Here is a 23,730-nt window from a genome sequence, read left to right on the forward strand (position 1 = left end):
TCTTTTTTCTCCCCTCGTCTAATCAATAGGAAATCAAAGGTTAACTAGGATAAATTAATTACTTTCCAGTCCCTCTAATTTCAAATGCTATACAATATAATGTTTATATTAAAATTGAATCACATGCATGATTATACAAATAGAAAAATATTAATTAAAATTTAGTGCTAAAAAAATTTTAAAAAATAAAAAAAAAGGTTTGTTAGATATTTATGCGTTATTTATAAATTAGTTTTTGAAGTATTAGATATGATAAATAAAATATTTTCGGATTTATTCACATTATACTATTAATAATGAGTAGGTCTCATGTGAGATCGTCTCACGGATCTTAGTCTGTGAGACGGGTCAACTCTACCCATATTCATAACAAAAAGTAATACTCTTAGCATAAAAAGTAATATTATTTCATGGATGACCCAAATAAGAGATCCGTCTCACAAATACGACCCGTGAGACTGTCTCACACAAATTTTTGCCATTAAGAATTTGTGTTGGGGTCATGTGCTGAAAAGATGGGCTTTCATTGGTTCATTTCCTCACGTGCTCAAAATTGCCGTCCTCGCTAATTAATATTTATCTTAAAAAAACACTAATTTCCACATTCATCGATGGTATTAACAAATATAATTTAAAATATTTGTATATGAAACATGGAGTGGTCGAGGTAGGTCTCTTGTCCGATGGTCTCACGAATCTTTATCTGTTAGACGAGTCAATCCTACCGATATTAAAAATAAAATGTAATACTCTTAGCATAAAAATAAATATTTTTTCATGGATGACTCAAATAAGATATTCGTCTCACAAAATATGACTCGTGAGATTGTCTCACACAAATTTTTGCCATGAAACGTGTTTGTGAACATTACAAAATTTTAAAAAAATCATATAAATATATAAATAAAGAAACTAAAAAAGAACATATATCGATCGATTGATGGGCATTTTTATTAAAGTTTATTTGTGATGTCTGAGAAACTTAATCGATCTTTATTTTTCGTTATTGAAAGAGAAATAATTAAATTTTTGTTTAGTAACATTATTATTTTTGTTTAAATTAGTAGGAATAAAAAAAAAGAGTGGTTTTTTGGAAAAAAAAAAAACACACACACACACACAAATTTGATCGTTTATTTTTCATAATCTTTTTCTTTTAAATTTCACAGATATTTATATTTCTCCTCAATTATTAAGAACCGAAGAGTTGAGAAACAATAGTAGTTTCACTTAATGTAGTCACAATATGACAACTGTCTATTCGGCACTAATGGGCTGCCCGCAACTTGTTGGGTCAATATTGTTTCCAAAAATAAATTTATTATTATTATTTTCCACAAAAAACTTGTCTGGTCAATATAAGAACTTCTAGAATTTTACGGATTTAATTTCTTTGTTTTCATAATTTTAATTATTATTTCGATTATGTAAAGTCGATAGACGTAATGTTACACTGATACACTTGTGAAAAATATTACAATTATAAAAAAATCGAAAAATACAAAAATAAAATTGAACTTTAATAACATAGAATACTTAAATAAAAAATAGTAGTTCTCCTGTAAGATGGTTTCACGAATCTTTATCTGTAAGACGGATCAACCCTACGATATTCACAATAAAAAGTAATACTCTTAGCATAGAAAGTAATATTTTTTCATGGGATAACTCAAATAAGAGATCTGTCTCACAAAATACGACCTTTGAGAGTCTCACACAAATTTTTGTCAATAAAAAATATATATATAACCAAAAATACATTTTCTTTTTTAAACATTAAATGCCTACAAAGACAATATATGTGTATTAAAAAATTTAAATAAACAATTCCCAACTTTTAGGTCTGGTTCGTAGCACACGAGTGCCACACTTTCTCTAGAAGAATTGATGCAATGGCATAAATTTTTGTTTGAAAGAAGATCGAATTTCAATTGATATAAATTTTATATATATTTTATTTATTAGAGATGCTATTAATTACAGCAAGAAGCTGACGCATATGCTCACATCAGCAAAAAGAGGTTTAATGTATGTAAAATTCTAATTATCATAGAGCCAATTCTCGCATTCCCAATTTATTAATTGATTTAAATTTTTATTTTCCCTGATATAAATTTCATAAAATATCATGTTATATTATATTTATTTCTTTTTCTTTATTCCATGAACAAAAGTCAAATCTGACGGTGCCGAGAATTAAATGATATACCAAATAAATAATGCGTTACATAAAAGCTGAAACTTCCTATGCCCGAATTTTCCATTTCTTCTCACCTATATATTCCTATTTATTTGGGGAGTGACTTTAATTTTAACTTGAACCTAACCCATGTTTATAGAAAAAAATTACGTAAAAAATAATATTTTTTATGGATCAAATCGAGATAGACATTTGTCTCATAAAATTAATTTTTATGTAACTATAATTTTCTTATAATAAACTTTGATTTTTTTTTACAAACATTTGTGTTAGTTTTGTAAAAAAAATAAAATTAGCTGCTTCATTTTTCATATATTATATTATATTATTTCTTTGAGATATATAGAAGATTTATACAAATATGATATTATTTTTAAACTTTAGAATTCACTTTTTTTTCTTAATTATAATTTATTTCTCAATTTGGTATACACATTTCCAAATACTTTATCATTTATACAAATTTAAACACATAAACTTTTCAGAAAACCAAAGTCGTTTGGCCAAAAAGTGAAGTTTTGCAGTTTTGGTTCCAATTATTTTTAGCTATATTAAAGATATCTTGTAAAAAGTATAAAATTAAATTCATTTACAATGTGAATGTTAGGATTCCTAATTCTATACATAGACACAATCACAAGACTAATTGCACACATTTCCCTCAGTCCTCTTCAAGTCTCTATAGATAATGAGGTTTGCTTTCAATTCCTTCCTTTACCAATTTTCGATGTACTTTTTTTGGGGAACCAACAAATATAATCAACACAACACATCAAATTACCACTCTCCTAATGAAAATAAAAAGAAGTCGTCTTTGATTTCTTATCTTACTACAAAGGATGTTGGGTAGGAGACCACGTCAATATGTGGTGTACCTGTGTTATATGATTTAAAATATTAGAGTTTATCTGTTATTGTTAACTATAACTTTTAGTAAAATAACAAAAGTTGGTATTATTATTATATGTTATAAACCATAATAATTTGTATTGGAAATATAAACACACTTATTAAATAGGAACATGCATATTCCTTTATTCTTCTTATTGGAACAAGATTAAAAGGGTAAATCTTTAAAATAAAAGGGTGCAAAATTATAATATTTATGTTTATATAAAATATTGTGGTTCTATTAATAAAGTTTGACACTGTTGTGTGGTACTCTATATTATTTATTAGTGGTATGCAGACTACCCAATTCACAAATGGTGACAAAATTTTGTAATTCAATTGATTGATGTAGTTTGATTTTTTTATAATTAAAATTTGAAGTCATCTTCATCATTATTCTCTCCGTCATCTACATTAGTTGCATTTTTATTTTCTTTATTGATATACTCTTATTAACTAAGTTTTAGAAAACGTAAAATCATTTGGCAAAAACTTGTGTGAGACTGTCTCATGAGTCTTATTTTGTGAGACATGTCCCTTATTTGGATCATCTATGAAAAAATATTATTTTTTATATTAAAAATATTATTTTTTATTGTGAATATCTGTAGGATTGATCCATCTCACATATAAAGATTTATAAGATTGTCTAAATAAGAAAAAAGTCTATATAATTGAGTATTTTGAAATAAGTCTTCTTAACTATCATGATTGATGATGAGATTTTTGGATGCTTTTATTTTATTGTTATTTTAGTTATTGAGTGGGTCACTATTTGTTTCTGGATAAATGATGGGTCCGACTTAAATATGGATCGTGTATTTGCTTTGGGTGTGAGCCGCCGGTAGCCCAGCCCATGGCGGCCTACTTGTGGCCCCGGGCGACAATATCATTCAATCCCTAAACATTGTTGTCACGGGACTCACGGCTCTTTATTATTATTATTATTATTATTATTTATAAATAACCTGTAATTGACGCCTTTATATATATTTAAAACAAATCTTTTGTAAAACGATCTCATTAATCTTTAATCTTTATATATAAGACGGCTCAACTCTATCGATATTCATAATAAAAAGTAATATTTTTAGTATAAAAAGTAATAATTTTTCATGGATGTCCTAAATAAAAAATCTGTCTCACAAAATACGGTTAGTGAGATCGTATCACATAAGTTTTTGTCGTATATTTATTCTACAGTAATGATAACAAAAACATTAATAATAATAACATATAAAAATACTTTTCAGAAGTTGACATGTTATGTACATATCAAGATGTAAAGGCGAATCATCGTATGTGCTGTCCGTTTTTTTTTATTGTACGATAATAAATATCCTAAAGGCTAAAGTAACATCTCATTAACCGGTAATATAGTATATTTATTAATTCCTAAGTAGATATGCTAACTATAAATACAACAAATTTAAGGGTGGAATCAAAATTACGATAAATTACATTTTATCCCAATGTAACAACATATATAATATAATCCAATGATTTTTTTATTTTTATTTTTTGGTTTAAAGCTATAATATATATGTATGTATATAATAGTGAATTGGAGCATATTATTTATAAATTTTAAACATTTTCTCCAATAAAAAGTGAAGAGATATAGAAGTTTCGTCATCACTTTTGTTTTCCTCGCAGGATTTTAAAATTCCAAGGTTAATCTAGAAGACGGCCAATATAACGGCGTCGCTTTGAATTTTCCCTATTTACAAAAATTATCATCAAGGGTTGGAAAACTAAAATTATTAAGCGTATCAGAAATTGTTGGAAAAAAACAGCTTGATTTTGTTTTACTAGTCACACCCCTTTGGAAATTATTAAAAGGTGGGCTCAAGCAATCGATTGTTACAAAGTCATAAAAAAAAGGTAAAAAAATTGTTTCGATTAAAAAACGTGGAAATTTTAATGATAAAAGTATTTGTGTCAGATGTCCGGATTAAATCATTGAGAGCATTATATATAGACTTAAATAATCATTTTTTTGAGTTAGTTTTTGAGATTGGGTTATGTCTAAATTTTAATGTTAACCGTTTGTTTTTTCGAGGAAAACATCATTAGAAAAAACAACAATTATATGTTGAGATTTTGTTATTAGCTCATGAGATTCTATATTGAATTTATCATGAGATTTTGATAAATAGAATTTTCGTATTGAACTTTTTTAGGTTGTAATAAATATTGTACAAATTTGATTGTACATGTAGTATTTATTACTCATTAGTTAATTCGCAATATTTGTAATCTAATTATTTATTAAATATATAATCAAAATATCGGAGTCTTGTTTGGAACAAGAAGTCAGTATGACACAATTCAATGCCCACGCGTTGATCAAGGAAAGCGTGCTAGTGAATCAAAGTAGGTCAATAAATTTATATTCAACACAATAAATTCAACACGGGTTACTACTAATTCCCTTTTTTTCTGGAAGATGACATCAATAAATTCATCTACGATCTTTCAAATTACTTCAAATAAAATTCAACCAATCAATTCTATTTTTTGAGTTTTTTTTTTACTTAAATACCCTTTATTTACTACAAATTAATTTCAATATTCACTTTTACAATATTGAATTTTATTCTTACAAATTCAATTATTTGTTTTGTCAATTTTATACTGATACGAACTTGTATAATCAAATTAATTATAGACCATCGTATGTATGAGAGAGTTTGGAGTCTATTTATCCAAACTTCTCTCAATTTGGTTTGGATCAACCATTAAAAAAAATTGTCCAAAATGTGAATATCATGTTGAGTGGATTCCTGATTCTTTAATCTCTCTTACCTTGTTTTGTGCGACTTATTTGGATTTTGTTATGAGACGGATTCTTCGATCTCAAAAGAATATTAAAATTTTAACTTTGGGGCCTGTCTGAATAATAAAACAAGGCCATGTAATTGAATCTGGTCTTGATTAATTTTTGTTACCATTTGGGCCAGCCCATTTTCTATTGGCGGCCTGTCACCTGCCCCACGTGGATTCTCTGCCACCTACAGCCATTGAGTCCCTTTGCTTTTTTCCTTTTTTTTTTTGTCTTAATGTCATCCACGATTAGCACCCAATTCGAAGGGTGTGTGAATGGGAGGAGTGTACAGTGATCCACAGTTGAATTGACTGGACGATGGGCAAATTTATTGGGGGGGGGGGAAATTGTGCAAGAATTGGATTCGTGGAGCTCAATGGCGGTGGGATTCCAAGCAAAAACCCAAACAGGAGAGAGACGCAGTCGGGTCACTTTCTTCACTTGTTTCTTCGTCTTTTTCTATTAATCTGATTTTGTTCTTCCAATTTTTAAGCCACCCATCTTCTTTTGTTGCAATTTCGATGGATTGGTTCGAGCAAAGCATCGTCGAGTTCGAATTGATATTAGTATTATTAAAGGAAGGCCCATAAACAGCCAATTATCATTAAAAATAAAAATCCATCAGAGACAGAAACACAAATTGGACTCGACAACTGTAGTAACGTTGGCAGAAAGCAAAAGCTGTTTGGGAAAATGGAGCAGCGAAATATAATGATCAAATCAAAACAGAATCGAAGAGAGCAAGGTATGGAGCATTTATGTCTTTTTTCAGATCGTGTCCATTTTACAAAATAAAATTTATATTTAAATGTTCAAAAATCAATCCATATTATACATTATATTATTTTATATTATAAACAAGAACGAGATTATGAGGTGACAAGAATAATTGAGAATCTTGAGTCAGTTTTTTTATTCAATTTTGTTAATATATATATATATATATATATATATTGATGAGAATTAAATCAACTTATTTGGTGTTCATGCATGCATGGATCTTCACCAAAATTAATGGAAGATGACATTTCTTTTGGTTGTAATTTAAAGTACAAAATTGAACCATATATCATATTGTTACTGTATAAAAACCATAAATAAATTAGATACAAACTTGTCAGATGTCGTATTTTGTGAGATATGTCTCTTATTTGGGTCATCCATAAAAAAATATTACTTTTTATGCTAAGATATTATTTTTTTATTGTGAATATTGGTAGGGTTGACCTGATTCAACGATAAAAAATTTTGAGACTGTTTCACTATAGAACTACTCAATAAATTATTGTCTTTCCTATATTAAAGCAAAAAACCAAAATTTATGTCTAATTATATATACAAATATTATTTCCAACCTAGCTATCTATTTAAACGGTTATATTAGAAAATTTAAGTCTTGTCAATTCAATTGCAATAATAATGGAATATATTTTAATAATTTGTGGGGAAAAAATTCCAAAAAATATATAATAATTTAAAAATCCTAATAATAGCCACGAGTACCTCATCCTGGCCGCCTGAATTGTCCGAATTTCTGTACTTTTGCCTACAAATAGAAAAAAGGCATGAAGTGAAAAACATGCGACCATCCCCTTCCAATTTCATCAAACCGGCTGAAAGGGAAAATTAAGTGCAACTGGGAGATGAAGGCCAAACAACCACAGACTTCAAAGCTTGAAAATATGAAAGGATTCGAAGAATCTCACTTATCAAATGCCTACATTCGAGCCTTTGTTAAGCAATTAACCTCTTCAAGATCCAAAGATTCATCAAATCCCAATGAGCATCGAGATATAGAGAAAAATGTTTGCGATGGAATTAGACAGGAGAAATCGAATCATCCTGTTAAAAAGCAAGTGAGGAGGAGGAATCACGCCAGCAGGCCTTATAAAGAAAGGCTTCTGAATATGGCAGAAGCCCGGAAAGAAATCGTTGCTGCTCTTAAGTTTCATAGGGCTAATATGAAACAGGCAGGTGAAAAACAGCAGACATTGGAATCCAGGAGCTGGAATTCCAGAATTTATGATTCAAACTCTTTGAATTCCAATCTTTCCAACAATTCTGTTCCCGATTTCTCCTATCCTACAGGCTTTTGTTCTTCTTACATTTCTTGGCCCTTTTTACCAACTGTGCAAGAAAATTTGGATTTTGTACTTCCTAGCCGAACGTTAGGCCTGAATCTGAATCTTCAAGATTTCAACAATATTGACATCCCTTTCCATTGTAGCGCCAACTCTTCATCAACGTACCCTTCTTCTTCTACTACTTCTTCCCCTGCACCCGACGAAACTCCATGTATGGTATTGCCGCCTTCTACGGTGGTGGAAAGTCGGGATTCAGACTTGCATCAGGTAATGAATGATGATGATAGAAGATCCACCGTGGAGCAGCATCAGACGGAGTGGAATGACAGCGTGAATTTGGTGAATTCTTCATGGTGGTTCAAGTTCTCGAGGAACATGGAAATCGGGGACGAGGATCAGAAGGACGAAGATTCTGTTGCATCTCCGTTCGATGAAGTCATGGAAGTTCCGCCATGGCTGAACGCAAATGAGAGCTGCTTGCAACGTCTGGATGAGGAATACTTGCGTGATCCTGCTTTGCCTTGGTAAGAATTGGCTTCACAATGTACTTATATCACTAATTTACATTAAATTAAAAGATTCAATTTTTAAAATATATGAATATCACTATCAAATTATTGAATAATTCGTTTGTTTTTGTGGCAGCAACTTTTAATGTAAGCATATAATTGTATCCCAATAATTGAATTAACTCATCATATCTTATCATATTTGGATGCTTCCTTTTCTGTGTTTTCAATGCCAACTAGTGGCAACTACTAACCATATTAATTCCCATGAAAAATGCAGCATGGAGATAGAAGAAATTGATGGAATGGATGGGGAGTGGTTTGCCTGATGAAAAAAATTTCTCTCTTTTTCCATGATTATCAATCTCCGGAAAATTATATATGGCCCGACTTGATTTTCTTTTCTCCCTTCTTTTGTGTTGAATATTCTTTCAACTAAAATAAAACTTGCTTGATTGTGTAATGAACTGGAAACCAGATGATTAAAATATCAGGCGATGAGGATATTATTTTCTACCTCTTTCGACGATTCTTGTTGAAAAATGACACGTTATCCGTTAGCCTTAAGCATTTATTTGATATTTATTTAAACCTGAGGAATTTTCCTTCGATTTGCATGCGCACACATGTTCTGGAAACATATTTAAGTATTTTGAAGACAATACCTCTCCATGCCAGAAAATTAGGCCTTCAACGCGATACAGAAGGTCGAGAACCTGCACTTTTTCTAGTGGAGGTTAGTTCATGAATTTTCAAATAGAAAATCAGCATGATGAAAAAACATCAGAAATCATATTTAACATATCCTTGAACCAAGTTAGACACAAATGTTTCAGAATCTCTTGTCATCACTAGCTATAATGCGTCCAACGATAATAGTAATTCTGGTGTAGTTCATATATAATATCCTGTAATACTTAAGACATTCAAAGTAGACATTATAGTAGATTCACAAAGTCAATCAAAGACGTTGATTTTTCAAATCTATTCGGTCAAAATGCTACTAACACTATACTTTTTCAAGAAACCCCACTTCAAAATCATGCCTAATATCCCCGTTGAGGATACCTGTCGACACAATCAAGCCATGGGTTTCTTGATGGCTTCCTGATCTTGCGCAGTGATTTCCACACCGCACTGTTGCATTTAAAACCGGAACCAAACGACAGTTGCCAGATACGATCGCCCCTTTGGACTCTCTCCTTTGCTTCTAAATATGCCAATTCGTACCAAATACTACTACTCGAAGTGTTTCCAAACCTGTGCAAGGCAGCACGGGATGCCTCAAGATTCTTGTCACTGAGTTCCAGGTTCCTCTGCAGCTCATCGAGCACGGTTTTGCTGGTAGCTTGCATGCAAAAGTGCTCGAATGCAAGCTTGTAGTCTGGGATGTATGGCTTCTGGTGCCGAGAGTCATTGCCATTGCTGAAGAGTAGCTTCGAAATTAGAGTTGAGAAAAAGAAGAACTGCTCTGAGAATGGGAGGACAAGGGGGCCTAATGTGGTGATGTTGGTCTTGAGTGCGTCGCCGCCAATTTCCACCAAATCTCTGCTTATTTTTATGCCCTTGAAGTTTTGGCTGTCTTCTTTTTGATAGATGCACCTGATGAAACAAGATCACGTTAGGAAGAAAAATCATCCAGGACAACGGTTTGTAGGAATTCCAAGAATGTAAAGAAAAGGATCATCGATCAATTTAGATGATCTGCAACTGTGCAAACTATTTTTAGTCATCCATATCTATTTAGTACTATTGCATCAAACTACCCAAAAGAGAGCAGGAGTTTTAGTACACAAGTAATAGGTTAAGCAATGCAAGAAGGTCCGAGGGTGTATTTGGTAGCAGGAATTGGGACCTATTATTTAATTGGATCACATTTACAATCTCAATCTCAGCTACGGTCCTTAAATTCCGCTGATAATATATTTAAAACACTTGCCATAAAAAATATATTTTGTAATGCAATTATAAAACAGTGGAAAAAAAAAGAAAGGAATCTCATGAGCATACCGAAAGCTGCGATCATCAGCGCCCTTGTGCGTTCTCACAATATGCTCAAGCCTATACTTTGCACGGTGGTAATCACGGCGGCGATTGGACAGCAGCACGGCGGAGCAGCCCGTCCGAAAAAAACAGTTCGAGACAAGCATGGGCCTTTCTTTCCCAGGATACCAATTATAGCCCACCATCTCAGTACTCACCACCACAGCGTATTTACGAGGATTTGCTTGCAGCATATCGCGAGCCAAGTCAAGGCCGATGATTCCCGCGCTGCACCCCATGCCTCCCAAATTGAAGTTCAAGATGTTTTTCATCATCTTGTAATGGTTGATTACCATGGCAGAAAGAGACGGCGTCGGATTGAAGAGGCTGCAGTTCACCACGAGGATCCCTACTTCCCTGGGCCGGACGCGAGTTTTCTCGAAGAGTTCGTCGAGCGCGCCAAAGATCACGGTTGAGGCTTCTGCACGGCCTTCTTTTATCGTGGCGATGCTTTCCGACGCGCCGATTGATTTGGGGATGTAGGATTCATCCCCGATGCCGGAGGATTGGAGGATTCGCTTCTGGAATTCGATGCTTGCTTCGTCGAACTTGCCGGATTTTCGTGACAGCTCGATGAGTTGTTCTTTCGAAACCTATATATATATATATCCATTTTTCATCTTCCAAATTCGAATAATACATATAACCTTGTACGTCTAAAAACCATTCGCCGAAATATATTGGAAAAAAATATTGAATTGAATTCAAATCCACGAATGAGAAAAACTTAAACTTTCCAAACAAATTGGACAATGTTTCATTAATTTTATACATCAGAACACGATCCAAATGCATTTATTAACATATCGAAAGCAATAGTTTTAGCTATAATTCTTTTTTTTTTTTTTTGTATCATAATTTCATTTACGTCAAACTCAAAGTAAGAGGATCGATATCAAATTCGAGCGATCTGGATTAACTAAAATCATCCATCACCAATATTATATATATACAAGAAAATCGTACCTTCAAATCGTCGTGAGGTTTGTAACATGCAAAATCAAGAAGGTAAATTGAACGAGTGCGGGAGAGGAGGTAAACTGAAAGAGTGAACACCAAAACGGCCAAAAAACCAATCACCGCGGCGAGATCGTGTCCCGCCATGTTTTCCCATATCTTCTGCCACGTCTCCCCGCTGTTCAAACTCCCTACCTCCACCCCGAAAACCAGCAGCAACGCCGGAATCGTTGCCAGGTAAAGTCCATGTTTGATCAAGTAATGATACCCTAGCTTGACATACTTCAAGTTCACCGATTTCACGAAATCCGGCAGCCTCCGCCTCACCCTCACCGAAAAAGCCGCATCATCCCGGCCGACTATCTCCGTCGACAGGAGGCGTTGCTCCGCAGCCATGCCAAGAAATATAATTCTTGATAATTTATATATATTTGTTGATCAGTAGTAGTACTGCTGGAAGAATGCAGTAGTAGTTGCGGAGAAAAATGTGGATTATTTATTCAGAAATTAGGACATAGAGTGAGGGGGTGAGCTATGGTAGGGTAGGAGGCAGTGGTGTCAAAATCAGACCTCACAAGTTCTGTAGGTTCCACTCGAAAAAAATTAAGTTTAAGTTTCAGATTTTTGGATTCGGGTAAAATTGGGTGGGATCTTAATCTTATAGCTTACCCGAATAAAAATGATCGGATTGAGTAGACTCGGGTTGATTCAAAAATTTTAATTTTTTTAAAAAAATATAATTAATAAATATTGCCTACATTTTTATATATTGTATGTCTGAAAAAATATTTATTGTATATTTATATTATAAATTTTCTTAATTTAATATTTATTTTGAACATTTTTTTAATTTATTTTTTAAATAATTGTTTATTTGATTTAGAAAGTATATTTTATCTACAATTAGACTTTCAAATTTAATTCATATATACGAGGGAGATTTTGTTATTATGTGTTTATATTAAAATATTATTATTATTATTATTTGAATTTTATTTAATTTTTTTAAAAAAAATTCAAAATCGAGTTCATTCGGATTCGAGTCCGGGTTGAGAGTTTTCGGGTTGGCTCGAGTTCGGATTGAACAAATTTTAAATAGTACTATTGCTCAACACGACCCAACTTACCCGAATCGACACCTCTACGAGGAGGTGGGATTCCATTTGCAACTAGGTTGGCGATGAAGTTTTTCTTTTTTTTGTTTTTGTTTTTGTTTTTTTTTTTAAAGAATAGTTAGCAATGAACATGAAGCCATAAAATCTTGCATTTATGAAAAGTGGTTCGAGACAAATTTGAATATACACAATCGACAGTTTCGTTAAGGGTTTTGGTTCCAGCAAGTATTCAAAGTTTGATTTTTTGTAGTGACTGAATTTTTTTTTTCCTTTTAATATTAATTCGAAGCAATGTTAAGTTGATATCGAAATTTGATTGTGGTGGCTTTAGAAAGCGTTGATGTGTCCAGCGCTATGTTAAAAATTGGATCAAATTAATAAAAAATTAAAAGTTAATGCATCCAAATTAAAATTCTTTTATTCTCGTTCTTCTTCTTTAATTTTTTTTTCTAATTTGCTAATACTATAAACTTTAATCTTATTCATTCTTCTATTTTTAATTAAAAAACGATAATATTCATGTATTATGCTACAAAAATTGTGTGTGAATGATTACTAGGTATATGCCTGCACTCGCCCTCGTTTCTTACTAAAGGAACTAACAAACGAGGTTTTGCGAGTTGCGTGTGTCTTATGTGAGACGTCTCACGGATCATAATCTGTGAGACGAGTCAACCCTACCCATATTCATAATAAAAAGTAATACTCTTAGCATAAAAAGTAGTACTTTTTCATGGGTGACCCAAATAAGATATCCGTCTCACAAATACGACCCGTGAGACCATCTCACACAAATTTTTGTCTTGCGAGTTTAGGTTTTGGGGGTTTAGACGTTAACCATATTTAATTCATTTTAATTGTTTTTGGACTTTTTTGCAGTCCTTTGATATTTCTTAAATGTGTGCCGAACATGTGGGTTAGCTAGGATAATTAAATTGAAAGTAAGTTTAACTAACTCTTCCACATGTTAATTAATTAATATACTATTATTTTTTGTTTGACAAGAATGCATGCATGTGAATTAAAAACAACAAATTATCGCTACTTCAAAAATGTTAAATATATACACTCCATTTTACTTTTATTTTCTTTGATCTCTTTAATAGAAAATACTATTTTTTTCTATATTAAATTAGTATATATTTATTATTGAAGGATGGAATATTAAATTAGTGCATGGCAATGTTATTATCAGAGTGGTCAAAACGTTTCAGTGGACAGACCGTGCCGCAATCTACCACAACTTGTTATTTGGCGGGATATAAGTAACCGATCCGTCGATTTTTAGTTATATTGGACGAGTTAAGCAAGTTAGGTCGTAATATGCCACAATCCACCATTTGGCGGTCTGATCACCAATCCGACGGAGCTGACTCATTTTGACAACTCTAGTGATTATGCATGAAATATTATTCTAATATCGAAATATTTTGTCCTAAAACACACTCCTCCGACCCGATAACGGACATACCTCAAATCTTAACAGCAGTTGAAACGGGGGAAGTGAGGTGGGTCGACATGTCATTTGGGAGAATTGAAAATTTTCGAACCCGACCCAGACGGTGGGGCGAGCTTACCCAACATGCTAATCTCTTTTGGCGACTCTACATGCCTTTGTATCATTTTTATATGTTATCTATTATATTTGAAATATTAAAATGAGAAAAATTGAATTTTCCTCTTTTATATTTGAGTTTTGTAAATTTTATCATCTATTTTATTATACTGAATTTTAATCTTAAACATGGGCGGAGCTTCTTCCCACACTGGGCTAAAAAAAAAAAGCAGACCAATCCAAGATTCCAACGATACCGGGAAAAAATCCAACATGCCCCAGCCATAACAACAGTTCTGACAGCCAGCCACCCGTGGATCATTGCAATTTAAGGTGGAATAGTGTAGTATGAGGCCAAGAAGTCCAAGCAGCACAAGGAAACTCAGAAACCCTGATTGCATGTTTACACCATAAACTTCATTAATATTATCACACTTTATTTAGACAAAAAAAATAGCCAGCCATCAGCATTTTATTAAATATTGAAAGAAAAGTTTGAACTCTAATAAAAGGTGATCAACATACAACAAATTTATTAAACAAAGTCTAGAAAAATGAGTGATGATTGGATGAATGATAGTCTCATTGTCTATGTAGAGAAAAATATATTTCTGATCGTTGATAATGAATCTATTGTACAAAGGTTTCAAAATATGAAGACTCGAAAAGAACAATTATAATGTAGTTATTTTGTGATGCTTTATGATTAATTTTTTTTTTTTGTTTTATTAACTATAATATACCGTAGCCTACACTGAATCAAAATTCTAGCTCCGCCCCTGATCTTAAATCTTTCATTTTTTTTTTTTTTTTGTATTTTAACAATTTGTTTTGCAATTTTAGTTCTTTTTTGCATGGAAATATTTATGTGAAATTCGACAAGTGAGCTCCACAACCTAGCACCACATCGGAGGCATGTGGATAGATGACTTATTTTTTTTAAAAAAAAATAATTAACAAAACAAAGATAGTTGATTAAAATTTAAATTTAACAGTATATATAATTAAAATCGTAAAGAAATAAATATAAATTGCCAGATTTGCAATTTTCTCTAGTAAAGTTTAAGAGAAATTTGTGGTATAATGTTATGACTGCATTTAGTTTAAACTTTCTTTATCGATTTTTGTTCTTATTTTGAAATTGGAACCAAAAAGTTATGGAAATGGTTGTTGGGAGCTACATTTGATTTTAATTTATGATTAAAAAAATCATGGTAGAATTTAAATATAAAGATTTTGCAAACAGGTGTTGGATAATTGTTTTGGAGATTGATAAAAACAAAAATAACCTTTTTCTTTTTCAAATTTATAATTGTTACGGGACTGGCCCAGCCCAAGTTCCCTTATTACATGGTCCACGACTTACGAGATTACATGTATGCTGCTTATGAATGGTACTTCAACGACACAGTTATTGTAATTAAAATATGTAGATAAAGATTCAACCCTTTCAAAGATAAATCAAGCTGCTCCTCTTATCGTGTTAATGGATTGCCGTTTGGAAAATATATTTTTTTCGTCAATTAACTTGCCCAATTTTAGGTTTTAGTTCATCAACGTTTCAAACTTTGGTCTCGACATACTAAATTTTATTTTCGACCATTTTGGTTCATTTACTTACATGGTATCAGGCACATCGCCATTTTTCGATGAATTAAAATTAAACTCTTTTTATTAGCTAACTTTTTTACAATTCCCAAAACACCTATAACTATCTAATTATAAATAACATTTTTTTTATGTTTTATTTTCTTTCGTATCATTTCAATTTCAACTATTTATAACGTTAATTTAAAAAAAAATCCGTTCTCTATGTTTTCTATAAAACAGATGTATCGTGTGTGTCACGATCCGTTAATATATATTATATACTAGCCGGAATAAAATTAATTCCAGGCATCATTTTAAGTAGTAAATTAGTATATGCTATTTATTAAAGTTAAATTTTTTTACTAGCTAACTTTCTTATAGATTTATGATGGTGGAACTTTTTTTATAATTTTTTAAACACCATGTAACTATCTCTTTATATATAGCATATTTTTTTTATATATTATTTTATGATCACCTATCATTTCAATTTCAACAATTAATAACTTTCATTAAAAAAAACTACTTCATTATCAATCTTTTCTTCGAAACACACGTACCACGTGTGACACGATCCGTTAATACATGCCGCAATAAAAATTAATTAGGGACATCTTTTTAAACTAGTAAATTAATAAGTCCCGTTCAACATCACATCTAAATCAGGAAAACATATATTTAAAAACTATATCAACTTCGATCGAGTTAAAAAAAATGGCCGCCATCTTCAAATCGACTATTATCACGTGATTATATATCAAACATATATATATAATATATATGTCATACCAAAAAGAGAAAAATAAAAAATATAAGAAACTTATTTTTTTAATTCTAGATTTCGGATATGGACATTTTTTTTAAGGTATATGTTTGGATATGAACTATTGGTGTATGCCTCGCCTCACATGCAAAAATGGCGCAGATGCTGGAAATGAAGTGACTAGATTGCTTGGAAGAGGCTCGAGCCATTGAGGAAACTTCTATCACGGCGACCCGAGTCAGAATGCACGAGTTCCCACGCAATCAAACTCGATATTATTGCACGAATTCGAACCTGATCACCACCAAAAATATGTGGGGTCGGGATGTATGATTCATTAAATACCAGCTTAGAGTATTATCTTAAGATCGAGTTTCAAAATTATCGAACTCGAACATTCTCTTTATCCAATAATATTAATAAATATAAGGAAATTATTTTTCTCGGTTTATAAGTTGGCTTTAGTTGTATATATGTTATAGATTTATATGACGGACATCGATTCTCGAGTGAATTTGGTCCATATATAGTATATGAGAGTATGGATTTGTTTACGATCTCGTATGCAGTATTGCACAATTAATTTATTACTAGTATACCGATGCACGCGTTGCGTGCTTGTACGATATTTTTTATAATTTATTTGGTTTATATTTAAATGAGAATCAAAATATATTTATAAGAAATAGTGAGTAGGCCAATTGGTCATGTTTATCGATTAACATCTAAGATGCAGTAGTAATTTATTTATCCAACATGTAACTAATTAAATTTAATTTGTCTTCGGAGTTAATAATTTGAAAATTGGAGAATCTAATTTTTTTAATGCAAAAATTATTGTAGTGTTATCAGGTATATATGAATTGGTGAAATAAGTGAATGTTTTTGATCATGGTCAGTAGTTTGATCATCTATCAACACTTTTTCGGATCGCATAAAATTTGCCTAGCATGATTGCAGGATATTGCATCTGCATTAGACCGATAATTTATCCACTACATATTAAAGATCGAGTAGCGATTTCAAATTCCAATACCGTCATTAAAAAAATTATTGTGATCGTGATTTAAAAAAAAAAAATAACTTACACTTCCTAATAATTTAGTCAAATTATTTTAGAATTAAAATTATTAAAATGGTTACCTCCCGGCGGCATAAAGGGTAATTTCCAGTCGCCACGATCAATGGATTATTGGATTATACATTCACGTGCAAACTCACTCAATGTATTTATTTTTAAAAAGGTTTTTTTTCCCTATCATTTATATTTATACTGTGTCCTTTACAATTCAACGCGCTCCTCGGACAACCTTTTTGACCCGTGAAATCCATTAGTTCAATCTTAATTCCATTTTCTACCTTCCCCCGTGGATTCTTGGACTGTGCTCCCCCTTATATATATATATATATATATTTAAATCAACTTAATCTCTCAGCCGCAACATTTACAACAAAAATGGATGCCAACAGTGGGAACTCGTCGAATCTCGACGCACAGGACCAAGAATTGAAGTACACGGGTGTAAGAAGACGTAAATGGGGGAAATATGTCTGCGAGATACGGCTTCCGAACAGCCGGGATCGCATATGGCTCGGCTCCTACGACACGGCCGAGAAGGCGGCGCGGGCGTTCGACGCCGCCCAGTTCTGCCTCCGCGGCCGCAACGCCAAGTTTAATTTCCCGGATGACCCGCCGAATATCGCAGGCGCCCAGTCGCTGACCCCGGGGGAGATTCAGGCTGTTGCACAGCGGTACGCTAGTAGTTATGGGGGAAGCTCAAGTAGACAGCGACTGGAACCGCAGCCAGTGGAGAGTGGTGTAGAGGACCAGTTTCGGTCCGGGTCTTCTAACTCCATTGATTGGTCGTTCTTGGATCCCGTAGAAAACGGCACTGGAGGAAAGAATCAACAGGAGAGTGTTTCTGATTTCGGGCTTTTTCAGGAGCACTGTGATGTGTACGCGCCGCCGCATTTCGCAGCTGATGTTGTTGACGACGATGAAGATAATGGCCATGGACATGACGGCTACTTTACGTCGAATTTTCTTTGGAATTTCTGAGGCAATTTTTGCAATCTCACATACTGAAAAATGATTTCACAGTAGATTAATAGAGTGAAATAGTTGGTAATAAAACTTTTATATATAAATAGTACTGCAGAGCTGCATGCATGCATGCAAGATACACTGAGAAACTAGAAGACTTTATATACCTTGAGGAGAATTAGAAATAATATATTTAATATAAATAAGTTTATTTTCAATCCAAGATCTTTATTATTTATAATGTTCTGATGTATAGGAGAACATTAAGCTGCTTACCGAAATTTAGGTAAATTTATGTCTGTCTTCGGAAATATATATTGTCCAATATAGAAGCTTGGGATTGTATTAATTATTCGTAATGAATTCAATAAATTATAAAACAAATTTTATGACAAGGTTTTCCATTTTTATTTCTAGTGCATTCAAAAGCTTGTTAATCGATAACAAAGAAAATAGACATTCTAGTAGATGAGATACAAATCTCGTAAATCGAAGTATAATTCGATAGTAACGTAATAAAAAAAAATTTAATCTCGTGTCAAAATTAATTAATTTTGAAATTTGAGCCACGTACATATTTCGTAAAAAAACATGAAATAACTGATGTTATTAGCTAGCTAAAGTTGATTAAGGGACTGCTAAAGGTCATTTTTTGTTATTATAAATACCTATTCTCGTGTAAAGCATAAACGCCCATTTCACTAAGTTTCTTCCCCAATTTGTAGAATAATGTTTCAGCTGTCTACACTCATTCCTGCCCCTCATCCCCTTTGTCATGCTAAAAATCATCTCCAAAAACCTACAAGTTCGCAAAGTACAAAAAAAAATTTAAATCGAATCCGATTTTTCCTAAGTTCAAAATACCATTCATCACAGAGATTATGGATGTCCTCGAGAGGGTGTCCGAGTTGATGGATTTGTTGAATGTTTGACCTATAGTCATGGTTCAATTCCTCCTATCAACACTTTCTCTGACAAACCTTGTGCGGTTTACCTAACATGGTTTACAAGCTACTATGTTATGTCTAAGGTTTACTCAGTGCATATCGAAGAAGCGTCTGCGTGATAGACTCAGAGTACATGTGATCGATCCATTCTTCATCAAACATTCGATATTGAATCCCACAATTTTCCTAATATTACCATTTTCTAAAATATTTGAATCATTTTTTTAAAGATATGTTCAATTTTATTTGAAGCTAGAACGCTAGAGTAATTTGGGAAAATATCAAAATGTAATAATTTGGGGTAAATGCCGCTTCAAACAAACAAAAGCTATTTTTAACCATGCTATATTTTTATTAAAATATTAATGCAAAGTATTTTGTGACGCATATTTAATGAAAATCACAAAATTAATTTGAAACATGATTTTGACCATTTGACGACGTAAAATATATACTATAAAGATATATACCATCGGATAATAAGCTAAAAAAATTAATAATTATTGGGTTAAATTAAAATCCAGAACTTTTGTACATGGCATTAAATAAATTTTAATTTATATATTGTGTATGTATATGTATATTATCCGGTAATTGATACGAAAAATAAATAATAAAAATGATGATGACGAAAACTCGTTTTTAAAGGATGTATTTTTGCTTGGGATTTTAATTCAGTCAGTCAAACCTATTTTAGCCGTGGAAAAAGCGCATTTGCATAATGCGTTGACTTGGATATAAAAAATATGCGGGAGTCCAATATCATTTATTTATTGGTTGAAGGTAAAAGGTGAGTAACGTTTTTGTCGTTGAAAGTCGTTAGTTACTTGAACATGCCCCCAAAATATAAATAAATTAGGCTTGGTTCTATCTACATCGACGCGTCGGGGGTCAAACCGTCCATCCATATAATATAAATTAGCTAGCCGTCTGATTATAAATACTTTATAATTTTAATTTTAATAATTCAATACATACATGTCTAACAAAATTAATCGTGTTTAAGAATATTGTAATTCGTAAAGTCACATTCTTATCTTATAAGTTTTTTAATCGGCCCACGTTAATCCATGCATTCATATGTACAAAATGGTAGGTATATGTATTATTATCAAACAAGCAACACAAGTAAGTTGACCAAAATTATATGTTCTATCGCCACATGTTACTTGGCCTAGTGATATCATTTGTTCCTAAAATGAGATAGGTCTCCGGTTCAAGACTGGACATGACATCGAAAAATGTTGACATATCTGATGACATATCAATGTTACGACGAAATAAAACCAACAGAAGAAAAACTACAAAATCAATATTCGATTTTGATGACTTAGATTCTTAGCATATCAAATCCGATAATAGATTACCTAAGAGAACCGTTTTGGTAATTTTCACTACTACATTATATGGGTTGTAACTCGAGTTGGAATTTTTTTTAAGAAAAAAATAAACATTTCATATATTTTTCCAGTTCAAATGTTAATATATTGTGTATAATTCATATAAACAATGTGCTTTCAGAAACTCTCTTTTTTTTTTCTTTCGATATAAACATTAATTTTAATTTCACATTTTACCTCTCCCAGAAAATATTATATTATTTTATGATATTATATACTATTCTAAAATCAATTACCAAATAAAATTTGTACGATTTATTAGAAAATCAATTACCAGCTAAAAAAACCAAATAAAACTTACACGATTTGACTAAATGTAATGTTATTTTGGTTTTTTTTTTTTAAATGAGAAGTATTAATTTCATTCCCTGTTTTACTTTTCAATAATTCATTTTCCGACACAGATGTTAATATGTATTTCATGCCTAATAAGTAATAACATATGTGTACGTAATCAAATATACGTTAATCTACAGTGATCTTTTTTTAATCTTTTAGATCACATGTGCGTCGATCTGTGTAATATGACTTTAAGACACAAATGAGAATGAGACTCTTCTTTTATGCCATGGATGTACATAAAATAGTACGAAGTGTGAACGAAATGAATCGAGCCATGACTAAAATTTGAATACTCGAATTCGGTAAGATCGAATACGAATCAAATATTTTTCGAGCTGAATCGAAAAATTCGTGAACTGACTCAGTTCGTTTACATCATTATTAAGCACATGATTAAATAGATGAACGTAAGCATTAAAAAGATAAAAATCACAGTATAAATTTTAAAATTTATCACTAAAATCAGATAAACTGGGTGGGAAAAGACAAAACCTGATACTTAAAAGAAATTACAAATAAAATTTGAAGGATTCGTTATTTGACACTCACAAACGTACGTGTTCGCACCATTCCCCGCAAAAAGCACTAAAATTTTGACATTCTGGCCTCTTGCACATCTGCATTAGATAATTTGACAATTCATTTCCTCTTAGACATATGAATCCAAAATCTGAGAAGACTGAGTTTTCTTTTATTATTATTATTATTAGGGGAAAATTCATATTTTCCATGAATGAAACTCAAAACACACCGCCGTTTTCCACATAAATTCATTTTCATGAAATAACAACTTAATATACTTTAGAGTATGTTTCCTATAAGATTGTCTCATAAATTTATATATGTAAAATGACTTGATTTGATTTATATTTACAATGAAAAATAATATTATTAACATAATAAGTAATATTTTTTTATGAATGAGTCGCGTCAAAAATTAATCTCATAAAAGTAATATGTGAGAAGATATATATACATACATACATATATATATTTATTTAATTGACCTTTATGATCTTTAGAATAAATTGGATTGTGGTATCATAAGATCATTTATGACTCATGCGATTGAGCAAATTGTTTTTTTCAAGATTGAAAGTATGTTGTAATTGATTCACGAACTCGATGTCTCGTATTAAATTTGGGATTTTGTATCATATAAAGTATTGGTTATCGGCCATGCATCACAAATGGTTTAATAGAACCTATTACATAATAGTCGAATGTTAATTAAATATTTGATATGTCTATTTTTAAGTAGATATATTGGATATCACATGCTTTCATCTAAAGTAAATAACAAAGTATATAGTTGACATATATATCAATAGGACCGACCAAATTAAGAGGGGTTTCCCATAATTGACTACTGACTATAGATTTTTTTTAATTTTTTTTAATTTTTTCTCAATCTAATTAAACCGAAATTGATTTGCATTCACATTTATTATATTTTATACAATTTTCATTTATTTTCTTATAAGTATAAAAATTATAACATGTCAATGAAGATGAACGGCATATATATAAAATTAGGGAAGGTGAATGTAAACTACCTCATATTGGTTAATCAAAATAGTTTTTTTTTTTTTTTTCTTAAAACATACTCTGATCAATATATATTTGACCTTAATTTAAAAGAAGTAATTCAATATTTTAAATTGGGAAAAAAACTGAGATTTTTATTATTATTAAAAAAAAACTCGGTTGATCATGGTAAAAGCTCGACCGCCTTGAATTAATGGTGTAAACAAATCAAAATGATTGCCATTTTTTTGAGTTTCTAAAAATATATTTGATTTTTATTTGAGCTTATTAAATTCTTGAACACACTAAAAAATATTTTCGAGTCGAATATAAGTTCAAATTATTTTATCGGATAATCTGTGAACCTCTCACGAGCTTTAATACTATATTGATGTAATATAATTATATATTAAATAAATATATATCAACCTTTTCAAGTAATTGTTTGAATATCTCGTGAATATAGTTGAATATTTGGAACCAAACTTGAAATCACACTTTAATTTGAATTAAATTCGAGCCAAAGTTTTGAACTATTCGAGATTCGAATGAAATTCAAGTTTAAATATGATTACTTTGAATCAATCTCGAGCCATATGATTTTTTTTTTTCATTTTAGATTTGGTTCATTTCGATTCGTTTCCCAACCTATACACATCCCCAAGGAATAACAATCTCTCTTTAAATGAAAAACTTTGTTTAATAATTTTTAAAAGAAATTATTTTTAGGTAAAAATTTGTGTGAGACGGTCTCACAGATCATATTTTGTGAGACATATATCTTATTTGGGTCATGCATGAAAAATATTATTTTTTATGCTAAGAATATTAATTTTTATTTTAAATATCAGTATGATTGACCCGTCTCAAGATAAAAATTCGTGAGACCGTCTCACAAAATCCTATTCTTATTTTTAATATACATTAAATTAAAAT

At 31.3% G+C, this 23,730-nt stretch overlaps 3 protein-coding genes across 3 annotated transcripts; 2 read left to right on the plus strand and 1 right to left on the minus strand.

Moving 5' to 3' along the window:
• The first annotated feature begins 7,205 nt into the window (after nucleotides 1-7,205).
• On the plus strand, nucleotides 7,206-9,071 carry LOC140834446 (uncharacterized). The gene is made up of 2 exons (XM_073199327.1): nucleotides 7,206-8,526; nucleotides 8,792-9,071. The coding sequence occupies exons 1-2, from the start codon at nucleotides 7,562-7,564 to the stop codon at nucleotides 8,838-8,840; spliced, it is 1,014 nt and encodes a 337-aa protein (XP_073055428.1). The 5' UTR covers nucleotides 7,206-7,561; the 3' UTR covers nucleotides 8,841-9,071.
• Nucleotides 9,072-9,384: 313 nt separating this feature from the next.
• Nucleotides 9,385-11,984, minus strand: LOC140834445 (3-ketoacyl-CoA synthase 10-like). Its single transcript, XM_073199325.1, has 3 exons — nucleotides 11,521-11,984; nucleotides 10,522-11,147; nucleotides 9,385-10,113 (listed from the first exon to the last, which is right to left on the minus strand). Exons 1-3 carry the CDS (start codon nucleotides 11,905-11,907, stop codon nucleotides 9,558-9,560), a joined length of 1,569 nt encoding a protein of 522 aa, XP_073055426.1. The 5' UTR covers nucleotides 11,908-11,984; the 3' UTR covers nucleotides 9,385-9,557.
• A 6,006-nt stretch (nucleotides 11,985-17,990) lies between these two features.
• Nucleotides 17,991-18,844, plus strand: LOC140833506 (ethylene-responsive transcription factor ERF017-like). Its single transcript, XM_073197843.1, has one exon. The coding sequence runs from the start codon at nucleotides 17,991-17,993 to the stop codon at nucleotides 18,591-18,593; it is 603 nt and encodes a 200-aa protein (XP_073053944.1). The 3' UTR covers nucleotides 18,594-18,844.
• The last annotated feature ends 4,886 nt before the right edge of the window (nucleotides 18,845-23,730 follow it).

This window comes from Primulina eburnea, chromosome 6 (genome assembly GCF_022965805.1).
Source record: "Primulina eburnea isolate SZY01 chromosome 6, ASM2296580v1, whole genome shotgun sequence".
Classification (NCBI taxonomy): Eukaryota; Viridiplantae; Streptophyta; class Magnoliopsida; order Lamiales; family Gesneriaceae; genus Primulina; species Primulina eburnea.